General features: G+C 40.3%; 1 protein-coding gene across 1 annotated transcript in view; it reads right to left on the bottom strand.

The window, feature by feature from the left end:
• Positions 1-955: 955 nt before the first annotated feature.
• Positions 956-12,973, bottom strand: part of KCNK13 (potassium two pore domain channel subfamily K member 13) — a 115,484-nt gene continuing 103,466 nt past the window's right edge. The window contains exon 2 of the mRNA XM_003408818.4: positions 956-3,230. Coding sequence (XP_003408866.1) covers positions 2,338-3,230 — 893 coding nt within the window. The 3' untranslated portion in view covers positions 956-2,337. The remainder of the gene's footprint in view (positions 3,231-12,973) is intronic.

The raw sequence follows: 12,973 nt of genomic DNA, 5'->3' as shown, positions 1-12,973 counted from the left end.
TACATAGACAGTCACGTTGTCTGGGAACAGTGGCAATTACATTCCTTCTTTCCTGACCTGAATGCTTTTTATTTCATTTTCTTGACTTGTTATACTGGCTAGGGCTTGAACAGGGATGGTGAGAACGAATATCTAGATATATTGAGGAGGTTGCTTGAAAAAGCTTAGCACTGCAGCTTATTGGAATGCCCTTGGGCAAGCGGCTTAACCTCTCCAAGCCTTAATTTCTTCATAAAGTGGAGAGAATAAAACCTATCTTTTGGATTGTTGTGAGGACATTAGATAACTTTTGCCAAGTGCTTAGCATCGTACCTGGCATAGAGTAAGTACCTAATAAACAATGGCCATGTTGTTAGTGGTGATGGAGGAGGAGGAGGAAGAGGATCAATAGCAACTTTTTTCTTAAGGCAGGAATCAAAAGTCCAATTCGGGATGAATTGCAAAGAAAATTTTTGGGTTTGTTTGCTGGGAGAAAAGGCAGCTTTGCATGAAAAGGGACCTCTTTAGGGCAAGGTTCAAAGGACTCTGGGCAGAGAACCATGACTTCACGGGAGACCTGGGTTATTCTCCCAGGTCTACCCCATCCAGCCTTAAGGCTCCAACAAGGAGCAATTCCTTCCTCTGGAGTGATGAACAACTTCTGGAACTAGACAGGTGGTAGTTGTACAACATCGTGAATGCGCTAATGCCACTGGATTGTACACATTAAAGTGGTTAATTATATGTTAAGTGAATTTCACCTCAATTAAAACCAAAACAAAATCTAAGGGGTTGGATGAGATGGCTCCTAAGGGTCCACCCAGCTCTGAGGTTCTCAGCTCAACATTTCAGTTTCACTAGGCATAGGTTTTCTGCTTCATTTTCTTCACTGGGTCTGTCTTTCCTCATCATTTTTGAAGATGCTGTGTGTACAGAGCTCTTACCATATAAAAACAACAGCTATATCTCTGTTCTCATCCCTGTAATGTTCTCTTCTTCATATATGAAGAAGACCAAGAGTCTTTTTCCCTATGTGCACGTTTTGATTGCTTGGAAGTTATTGAACTAGACTTGTTACAGTTCCAAAAGGCAGGACTAAAATGGATTAGACAAGAGAAGCCAAATTTCATTATCTGGCCTAGAATGTTTCTCCAGCCAACACTCCAAGATGATGCTCATATCCCTAAAGGCCTTTAGGCTAATTTCCCCTTTCCTTTCTCTCTGACACAATAAATGCTTAATTAGGTGTTTTCCCCCACTGTCCATAATGAGCACTCACGTAATCTTGGTTAATAAAGTGAGGAATTTATTAAATTTTCAGTTCTAATAAATACTCAGATGTTATTTTTGCAATGGGGCCCCAAGGCCTGGTAAAAATGAAATGGTTTATGTGCCCATTCAAAGAGAAAGTGTTAATAAGCTGTGTTCTTCATTTACGAAAGTGAGCCCCACCACCTCACTGCAGTTTAAAGGCCTGAGGCAGAATTTAGCTTTCTTACCACACTGAGGTCTCACAGAGAGCCACAACCTAAAGGAGATAACATCTTAGCCAAGCATTAAGATCTTTTAAAAAGAAAACCCCAAAATCAGACCAGCAAGTATAAAAGGTGGAACAGATGTTTTCCCTGTCCATGGTACTTCCCACTGACCTGTTCTGAAGGAGGTCCATGAGAAGGGAAGCTCCAATATATTCCAGTACCACCCCCCCACCCCCATCTTTTTCTGAAAGAGTGAGGCAGTGAATTCAGTCAGAGTTCCAGGGAAAAACCAGGATCTTCAGGGTCTTTATTTCCAACAGAAGAATAGAGCTGCAGGAAACCCTACCTCCTTTGGGCAGTTAAACCTGGAGCAAGATGAGTAAAGAAATAATGCAATCTCTTATGCTGTTTTGTGATTCATTTTTAAAAGACTGATTTAAAGAATAAAGAGAAAGGCATTGAGGCTTCACATTCACAGAGCCCTGGGAGGTGGTTGTTGGAGCCAGAAAGATCCAATTTCTCAAGTTGGGCCTAAACTAAAGCCAAACCAGTTGTTGTGGAGACGATCCTGACTTGTAGCACCCCCATGTATTTCAGAGTAGAACTGCACTCCACAGGCTGTGGACCTTTTGGAAGGAGATCACCAGGTCTTTCTGCCAAGGTTCCTCTGGGTGGGTTCGAAGCACCAAACTTTTGGTTCGTAGCCTAGCGCTGAACTGTTAGCATCACCCAGGGATCAAATTCGGCTTGAATAGGCTAAAAAGAGCAGCTTCCAAAATGAACCAAGCCAAGACACAAAGCTGAGCTGGTCCTTTGGATGACAATCCCCTCATTCCCCACTGTCCCCCAGGCCTCCATACCAAGTGTCCACTCCTTGCTTCTACCTGTCCCCACTTGTCTCTGCCAACCTGTTGTTCATTATTGCCAAGGCTCCTACACCCCCTGAAAATTCATTTTCCCGGGATAGTGTGCTGGTCTGGCGGGGGCAGCCATTGGCCGTTTCGAACAGCTGCTTCTGGAGGATGGCCAGTGAGACCTTGTTGGCTGCCAAGAAGTCCTTCATGGAGATCATCTCCCCCGAGAGACGCCGCCCGTCTGTGTCGCTCTCCATCACCCCATCTGTTTCTATAGAAATGTTGCACCGGTTACGGACACTGTCCGGCATGACCACATTCCTCCGTGACCGGAACAGTCTTCTTTGGCATCGTTGGCAGCACTCGCTGTCCATTTTCCTCAGGATCCAGTTAACAGACTGTTTGATGAGGATGGAGATGACATTAAACAAGGAGTAGATGCAGCAGACGCCCATAAGGATGAAGACAAAGTTGGCAAAGCGGTAAAGGCCTTGGCTCTCATACTGGGCATTCTGGCTGCTGACGAGGTCCCCAAAACCAATGGTGCTGAAAGCCACAAAACAGAAGTATAATGAGTCAAAGTAGCTCCACCCTTCCATGGGGGCGTACATGGCGGAGGCACAGCAGGAGATGAGGAGGGAGGCCAGGCACAGGATCAGCATGACATAGTACACCGAGGGCTTCCAGTCAGCCAAGCTATCCACCTCAGACTTCCTCGGGTCCTTTAGGTTCTCCTGGGCCAAGGGTCCTCGTCTCCGGAGCCGCCGCTGGTGGCATGATTTCATAATGTAGGCAATGACAGTGATCAGGCGCTCCAGGAAGAGGTTGAAGAACAAGATGGTGCTTGCGCACCCAATGAGGCCATAAAAAATCAGAAAGACTTTTCCTCCTACTGTTGCTGGAGTCGTCATCCCAAACCCTGCAGGAGACAAAAATCAGAGGAGAGAGGAGTGAGGGAGGTCCTTGCTGTAAATGGGTTCTGCATCTTGGCTTTGATAGCTGCCAAAGTACCTAAAGAGACAGTTTCAAAGATGGAAACAACCCAAGTGCCCATTAAATGTATGTATAAATACAATGTGGTGTATATGTACAATGAAGTATTTTTTTAGCTATAAAGAAAAATGAAGCTCTAATGAACCTTGAAAACATTGTGTTGAGTGAAATAAACCAGACACAAAAGGACGAATATTGCATGACTCCACTTTTATGAAATATTTAGAATAGGTATATCATATCCATTAAAGATTGGTTGGGAGACGGGGAGAATGGAGAATTAGGAAAAAAGAAAGAAACAGTTCCATGAAATCACTTAGTCTTAGCCTTTCTAGGAATGAGAGGGAGAATTCTCATTGCCTCTTTTTTTAAAAAAATAATATTTTATTGTGTTTTTGCTGAAAGTTTACACAGCAAGGTAAGTTTCCATTCGACAATTTCCACACAACTTGTTCTGTGACATGAGTTATATTTTCACAATGTGTCAACATTCTCTTTAATTGTGTTCTGGTTGTTCCATTTCCAGTACTGTAGTTTCCTTGCCCTCTTATCTTCTCGTCTTTGCTTTTGAGTAAATGTCGACCTTTTGGTATCATACGGATGGTTTTTTAGTATAGCACAATACTTACAGGTAATACCTTTTATTTCGTGTGCCACTTCATGATTTCTTCAAAAGGTGGTCTCAGGGGTCCCACTTCCTTTTGAAGACACTAAGTGTTGTTCAGAGTTGGGCTGTTGAAAGCTCATATGCTGCCATTGTGCAAATTAGAAAAAGACACCACTTCTTCCCAGTGGGTACAGCCATCAAAAATGGCTTGGTGGTGACAGCATGGGCTGTATTTCAACCTCCTCTGCTCCCTCTGCTAGATGTCCTTGAACAGTACACAACCTGAACAACTGTACTCGACAGACTCGTTAAGAGAGGTAAGTAAAGGTTCCTACAAAGGAAAGGCTTCTATCGACACATCAGAATTCATTTCTTCTACAAACACTTAATGAGTTTCATTCCAGGAAGGGGGGATGTAATTGTGGAAAAGGCAGATGTGGTCCCTGTCCTCAAGGAGTTGTAGTCCAGTGAAGTGGTGACTATATTGTGGAATATGTATTGTGCTGGAGAAGGTACAGGGTCTTGTGGGAGCTCCTAAGAGGGGAACTTGTCTCAGGCTTGGGATTCAGGGAGGACCAAGCCAAGACCTACAAGCTAAAGAGGAGTTAGGCAGGCAAGAAGACAGGTGTTTGTGTGTGAAGGTATATATATATGTATGTATATATATACTGTTTTTTCTTAATGCTTCACTTTAACCACCTTATTTCAACACACACACACACACACACACACACACACACACACACACACACATATATATATATATATATAGTTGTTGGTTACCAGTGAGTTGATTCTGACTCATGGCAACCCATGTGTTTCAGAGTATAACTGTGCTCCATAGGGTTTCTTAAGGCTGTGACCTTTTGGAAGCAGATCACCAAGCCTGTCTCCTCAGGTGCCTTTGGGTGGGTTCGAACCACCAACCTTTTGGCTAGTAGTGGAGTGCTTAACCATTTGTACCATCCAGGGACTTCATATATGGATATATTTTTCCCCCAAGGAGTTTCCCCACCCCCTAAAAATTACTTTAAACACATTACACTTATTCTATTTAAATGTTTTTTTAATTGTGGTGAAAAATATATCGTAAAACACTTGGTATTTTAACCATTTTTACGTGTACAATTCAGTGACATTAATTATTTTCTCATCACCACTATCCACTTTCAATTTTTTTCATCACATTTAAAAGAATCTCAGCAATACCTTCCCAATACCCCCTCTCATTGCCCCTGGTAAATACTAACGAACTCTGGTCTCTATGTATTTGTCTACTCTGGATATTTCACATAGGGGAGAACATATAATATTTTCCCTTTTGTGTCTGACTTATTTCATACAGCCTAATGTTTTCAAGGTTCATCCATGTCGTAGCATACATCAGAACCTAATTTCTGTTTATGGCTGACGATCGTTATATTTTGATAAAATATAAAATTTCTCTCTTGCCTTTGCCCCTTTCTGTTCATAAGTTCCACCTTCCTGACTTTTCTATCTGGGCACACAGGCCTGTTAGTAAGAATACTAGTTGCAGGCCAGTGATGTCACTAAGAAAAACAAGAAACAAAGGACAGTGTTACACTCAGTATTTCTCTCCAGGGACAATGAGGGCCAGCCCACCCAGGCATGTGGACTTCTTCCAGCAAATGATTCAGTACACATGAGAAGGCTGATGTGTTTGACGGGATGGGCCTCAAAGTTCTTCTGAATACAAATGCTATTAACAAAATAAGTACTAAGCATGCTTTGCTGGGTTTGGTTTCTTATTCAAATCAAACCTCCTTGTTTTCATTTTTTATTTACTTCCAAGTTCAGTTTCCTAATTTGGACTCCATTGTTGGGATCTTAAAGACTCAGGCATTATCCTTTTTCCTAATAATAACCCGCTGGCCCCCAAGCCAACACTTTTCCTTATTGCCTCCGCTCTGGCAGTGGCTGCCTCCCAGTGCACCCTGGGAAGTGGTCAGATCAGACTGGTGACGTGTGGACTTCTGGGATCACAGCCTCCTGGTATCCTCAGGTTGAGCCAGGGGGCCACTTTTCACAAACACCTAGATGTGCATACCATGTTACCATTTCATTTTCCAATTAAATTCAATTTTCTTTCTCAGCACATTGCTATACAAGACAAGGAACTGCATTAGGATAGGAAGTTAACAGCATGTAACCAAGAGATTGGTGGAAGATACTGAGTTTAACTCTTTAGCTGGATGGGATGGGGAGGGGTGGACAGAATGACTTGGTGAGGAAGGGGAATGGGACACAGTGAAAATGAACCTCTGAAAAATAATTCTATCAAGAGTTATAGTTATGACCTGTAATGGTAGAAAGAAAATCAGACCATCAACTTTTTCGTGGGAATTCTCATTTTCAAAATTAACCCTCCTGTCCCCTGCAACTCCTCTTGGGAGTGTAGGCTCTTATTCATTAGATTTCTTCATTATGTAAAGAAATACTTGGTCTTTGCTGTTTGTGAAAAGTGGTCCCCTGATCTATCTTAAAATCCTGACAACTTTGAAACTTCATGGAAAGCAGCAGAGTATTTGTTTCTGTTTATAAAAAGAAAAATATAAGAAAGATTTATCAAATATGTTATGAATTATATAGAACATGTTGTCATATCAGGAAAAATGTCAAATTTTCTTTGAGTTAAAATTTATATGCTTAATACTAAATGACAAGCACATGATACTGTCATAATTTTGTTATTTCAATTGCTAACTTAGTCACAACTTTGTTTCCTTTAAATCTAGCATCATCAAAGCCAGTGGGTTTAACTAGAGAATTCATATCACATACCCATAAAGTTTTTGTTACCATTTCAAATATTTAGCTTAATACATTCAAGATTATTATATGTTATATCTGAAGTTCTTTAGAAATCAGATTAATCATTATGGTTTGAAATATTTTATCTAAGGTTTTATTTGACTTTGCATTACTTTTGTAATTATTGCCTATCAAGTCTTTTCACTTTTAAGAATTATCATTGGAAGTTAACCATAACCATTTTTAAGTCTGCCATTCACAAATAAATTTTACCTTGCTGATTCACCAAAAACACAACAAAAATGGACCATAGCAGACTCATTAAAAAAACTGTAATATTTTCAACATGGATACTATTAGACTAAATCAAGATTTTTAGAACTCTTGTGTAGAAGCTGATAAAGCTTTCAAGTTGCTGGTCATTCAGAACAACATGGAACCAAGATTAGCTACTAAGCATTGAGTAAACTAAAAGAATCACCATAAAATTTTTATGAGAATATTGATGTTTGGTGTTCTAATTTTTGAATATATTAAAAAATTATTTTCCTTTCCCTCTTAATAGAAGAATCAGTTATTTCAATAACTAATAACATTATGTTGGTTACAGTATATCCTATAGATGAAATGTTGTTATAATTGTTTAAATAATTCCACCTATGAATTCCAAGAAATGGATGCCAAAATGATTGATAAAAAATAGTTCTGCAAAACGAAACAGCCCTCTTTTATGTTGTGTATACCGAGTCTAATATTGTTAAAAATTGTTAATCTTTTCACAGGTTAAAGGAGCCTTTTGATGACTAAAAATCAAAATCTGCCTACTATTGTTCCAGGGATCGTGTATGTTAAAAGAGGCAACTGAAGCTTGTTAAAAAAAACTATCTGTAGTTCTTGCTAATTCATGTGCTACAAAATTGTGGAATGTCAAAGCTTGGATTCATCTATGCCAGTTGAAGAAAGCCTTGACACCCAAGTAGACAGTTCAGCCGACTGAAGTACTCGAACTGAGTGTCAGTCATTTAAATAATCAGAATAATTAGAAAACAGACATTCCCTCCGAAGATTATAGAACAAATCACATGACTAGAAATCAATTATGCGACTTGTAGCTTGAGTCTCCTTACTGTTGCAATTTTGCTATTGCTCCATACTCTATACTTGAAAGACCTGTCTTATGATTTCTCTTTAATAATGGAAGCTAATTTAATACCAGCTGATGCTATTGCTTATTGTTGATTGACCTTACCAACTACCTTATTTGTCTTATGTTCTATGGTGACAGTTATATCTATAGCTTAAAATTCCTAGACAAATTAGACGTTTCAAATATAAGCTGTTAAAATTCTTAGAGTTTCCCTTTTGTTATCAAACTTTCCTTTTTACTACTGTCAGATTGAAGTTTTAGAATACCAACCCTTGTTTTAATGTATTATTTTTCCCCTGTGAGCCCAGGCCTCTTTTTTTCATAACTCACCTAGGATTAGGTTCCAATGTTGTTGTTGTTAGCTGCCGTCGAGTCGGCTCTGACTCATAGCAACCCTATGCTCATCAGAACAAAACACTGCCCAGTCCTGTGCCATTCTCACAATTGTTGCTAAGTGTGAGCCCATTGTTGCTGCCCTTGTGTCAATCCATCTTGTTGAGGGTCTTCCTCTTTTTCTCTGACCCTCTACTTTACCAAGCATGATGTCCTCCAGGGACTGATCCCTCCTGATAACATGTCCAAAGTATGTCAGACGTAGTCTTGCCATCTGTGCTCCTAAGGACCATTCTGGGTGTATTTCCAAGACAGATATGTCTGCTCTTTTGGCAGCCCACAGTATATTCAATATTCTTCGCCAACACCACAATTCAAAGGAGTCAATTCTTCTTCATCTTCCTTATTCATTGTCTAGCTTTCGCATGCACATGAGGCAATCAAAAACACCATGGCTTGGGTCAGGCACACATTAGTTCTCAAGGTGACATCGTTGCTTTTCAACACTTTAAAGAGGTCTTTTGCAGCAGATTTGCCCAATGCAATGTGTTTGATTTCCTGACTGCTGCTTCCATGGGTGTTGATTGTGGATCCAAGTAAAATGAAATCCTTGGCAACCTCAATCTTTTCTCCGTTTATCATGATGTCACTTATTGGTCCAGTTGTGAGGATTTTTGTTTTCTTTATGTTGGGGTGTAATCCATACTGAAGGCTGTGGCCTTTGATCTTCATCAGTAAGTGCTTCAAGTCCTCTTCACTTTCAGCAAACAAGGTTGTGTCATCTGCATAACGAAGGTTGCCAATGAGTATTCCTCCAATCCTGATGCCCCATTCTTCTTCAAATAGTTCAGCTTTTCGGATTTTTTGCTCAGCATACAGACTGAATAGGTATGGTGAAATGATACAACCCTGACACACAGCTTTCCTGACTTTAAACCAATTGGTATCCCCTTGTTCTGTTTGAACGACTGTCTCTTGGTCAATGTACAGGTTCCTCATGACCACAATTAAGTACTCTGGAATTCCCATTCTTCCCAATGTTATCCATAATTTGTTATGATCCACACAGTCGAATATCTTTGCATAGTTAATAAGGCATAGGTAAACATATTTCTGGTATTCTCTGCTTTCAACCAGAATCCATCTGACATCAGCAATGACATCCCTTGTTCCACATCCTCTTCTGAATCTGGCCTGAATTTCTGGCAGTGCTCTGTTGATATACTGCTGCAGCCACTTCTGAATGATCTTCAGCAAAATTTTGCTTGCATGTGATATTAATGATACTGTTTCGATGATTTTTGCATTCAGCTGGATCAGCTTTCTTGGGAATAGACATAAATATGGATCTCTTCCAGTCGGTTGGCCAGGAAGCTGTCTTCCAAATTTCTTGGCATAGACGGGTAAGCACTTCCAGCACTGCATCCGTTTGTTGAAACGTCTCAATTGGTATTCCGTCAATTCCTGGAAGCTTGTTTTTTTGTCAATACCTTCAGTGCAGCTTAGACTTCTTCTTTCAGTACCATCAGTTCCTGATCATATGCTACCTCCTGAAGTGGTTGAACATTGTTCAATTCTTTTTGGTATAGTGACTCTGTGTATTTCTTCCAACTTCTTTTGATGCTTCCTGCATCGTTTAATATTTTCCTGGTAGAATCCTACAGTATTGCAACTCGAGGCTTGAATTTTTTCTTCAGTTCTCTCAGCTTGAGAAATGCTGAGTGTGTTCTTCCCTTTTGGTTTTCTATCTCCAGGTCTTTGCACATGTCATCATAATACTTTGTCTTCTAAAGCTGCCCTTTGAAATTTTCTGTTCCGCTCTTTTACTTAAACATTTTTTCCTTTTGCTTTAGCTACTCGACTTTTAAGAGCAAGTTTCAGAGTCTCTGACATTCATTTAGGTCTTTTGTTTCTCTCCTCTCTTTTTAATGACTTCTTTATATAGCATGTCCTTGATGTAATTCCACAACTCATCTGGTCTTGGGTCATTAGTGTTGAATGCATCAAATCTATTCTTGAGATGGTCTCTAAATTCAGGTGGGATATATTCAAGGTAGTACTTTGGCTCTTGTGGACTTGTTCTAATTTTTTTCAGTTTCAACTTGAACTTGCATATGAGTAATTGATGGTCTGATCTGCAGTCCGCCCCTGGCCTTGTTCTGACTGATGATATTGAGCTTTTCCATTGTCTCTTCTCACAGATGTAGTTGATTTGACTCCTGTGTGTTCCATCTGGTGAGGTCCATGGGTATAGTCACCATTTATGTTGGTGAAAAAATGTATTTGCATGAAGAAGTCATTGTCTGCAAAACTCCATCATGAGATCTGTGGTATCGTTTCTATCACCAAGGCCAGATTTTCCAACTACTGATCCTTCTTTGTTTCCGACATACCAATCACCAGTAATTATCAATGCATCCAGATTGCATGTTCGATTAATTTCAGACTGCAGAAGTTGGTAAAAATCTTCAGTTTCTTCATCTTTGGCCTTAGTAGCTTGTGCGTAAATTTGAATAACTGTTGTATTAACTGGTCTTCCTTGGAGGTGTATGGATATTATCCTATCACTAATAGTGTACTTCAGGATAGATCTTGAAATGTTCTTTGTGATGAAAAATGCAACACCATTCTTCTTCAAGCTGTCCTTCCCAGCATAGTAGACCATATGATTGTCTGATTCAGAATGACCAGTGCCAGTCCATTTCAACTCACTAGTGCCTAGGATATCGATGTTTATGTGTTCCATTTAATTTTTGACAATTTCCAATTTTCCTAGATTCATACTTCACACATCTGGGTTCTCATTATTCATGGATGTCTGCAGCTGTTTCTTTTCATTTTGAGTTGTGCCACATCAGTAAATTAAGGTCCCAAAAGCTTTATTCCACCCATGTCATTAAGGTCAACTCTACATTGGGGAGGCAGCTCTTCCCCAGTCACATTTTCAGTGCCCCCGAGGGGCTCATCTTCTGGTACTATATCAGACAATATTCTGCTGCTATTCATAAGGTTTTTACTAATTCTTTTAAGAAGTAGACTACCAGATACTTCTTTCTAGTCTGTCTTAGTCTGGAAGCTCAGCTGAAACCTGTCCACCATGGATGACCCTGCTAGTATTTGAATACCAGTGGCATAGCTTCCAGCATCACAGCAACACACAAGCCCCCACAGTATGACAAATTGGCAGACATGGGGGGGATTAGACTCCATATTAACTCTTTTTGCTTTAATCTCTACTACATTTTTTAAGTTGTTTCTACCATTTATATTTTATTAATCCCTTTCTATTAATAGCAGTCACAAATTAATTTAGCAAGGCACATAAATTTTGAAATAACCTTGTATCCTTTTTACCATTAGCATTCTAATTATATTTGTCCTTTACTGGATAATGGCCCTCCTATTTATTATAGGGTCACTATGAGTTGGCATTGACTTGACAGCCACAGGTTTTTTTTTTTTTTATAATAACTTTTATTAAGCTTCAAGTGAACGTTTACAAATCCAATCAGTCTGTCACATATAAGTTTACATACATCTCACTCCCTACTCCCACTTACTCTCCCCGTCTTGAGTCAGCCCTTTCAGTCTCTCCTTTCTTGACAATTTTGCCGGCTTCCCTCTCTCTCTATCCTCCCATCCCCCCTCCAGACAAGAGTTGCCAACACAATCTCAAGTGTCCACCTGATATAATTAGCTCACTCTTCATCAGCATCTCTCTCCCACCCGCTGACCAGTCCCTTTCATTTCTGATGAGTTGTCTTCGGGGATGGTTCCTGTCCTGTGTCAACTGAAGGTCTGGGGAGCATGGCCGCCGGGATTCCTCCAGTCTCAGTCAGACCATTAAGTTTGGTCTTCTTATGAGAATTTGGGGTCTGCATCCCACTGATCTCCTGCTCCCTCAGGGGTCCTCTGCTGAGCTCCCTGTCAGGGCAGTCATCAATTGTGGCCGGGCACCAACTAGTTCTTCTGGTCTCAGGATGATGTAGGTCTCTGGTTCATGCGGCCCTTTCTGTCTCTTGGGCTCTTAGTTGTCGTGTGACCTTGGTGTTCTTCATTTTCCTTTGCTCCAGGTGGGTTGAGACCAATTGCTGCATCTTAGATGGCTGCTTGTTAGCATTTAAGACCCCAGACGCCACATTTCAAAGTGGGATGCAGAATGATTTCATAATAGAATTATTTTGCCAATTGGCTTAGAAGTCCCCGCAAACCATGCTCCCCAGACCCCCGCGCTTGCTCTGCTGACCTTTGAAGCATTCATTTTATCCCGGAAACTTCTTTGCTTTTGGTCCAGTCCAATTGAGTTGACCTTCCATGTATTGAGTGTTGTCTTTCCCTTCACCTAAAGCAGTTCTTATCTACTGATTAATCAATAAAAAAACCCTCTCCCACCCTCCCTCCCTCCCCCCCTCGTAACCACAAAAGTATGTGTTCTTCTCAGGTTTACTGTTTCTCAAGATCTTATAATAGTGGTCTTATACAATATTTGTCCTTTTGCCTCTGACTAATTTCGCTCAGCATAATGCCTTCCAGGTTCCTCCATGTTATGAAATGTTTCAGAGATTCGTCACTGTTCTTTATCGATGCGTAGTATTCCATTGTGTGAATATACCACAATTTATTTAACCATTCATCCGTTGATGGACACCTTGGTTGCTTCCAACTTTTTGCTATTGTAAACAGAGCTGCAATAAACATGGGTGTGCATATATCTGTTTGTATGAAGGCTCTTGTATCTCTAGGGTATATTCCTAGGAGTGGGATTTCTGGGTTGTATGGTAGTTCTATTTCTAACTGTTTAAGATAGCGC

Source organism: Loxodonta africana, chromosome 10, assembly GCF_030014295.1.
Source record: "Loxodonta africana isolate mLoxAfr1 chromosome 10, mLoxAfr1.hap2, whole genome shotgun sequence".
Classification (NCBI taxonomy): domain Eukaryota; kingdom Metazoa; phylum Chordata; class Mammalia; order Proboscidea; family Elephantidae; genus Loxodonta; species Loxodonta africana.
Note: the sequence above shows the minus strand (reverse complement) of the source record. Positions and strands in the feature narration are given on the sequence as shown.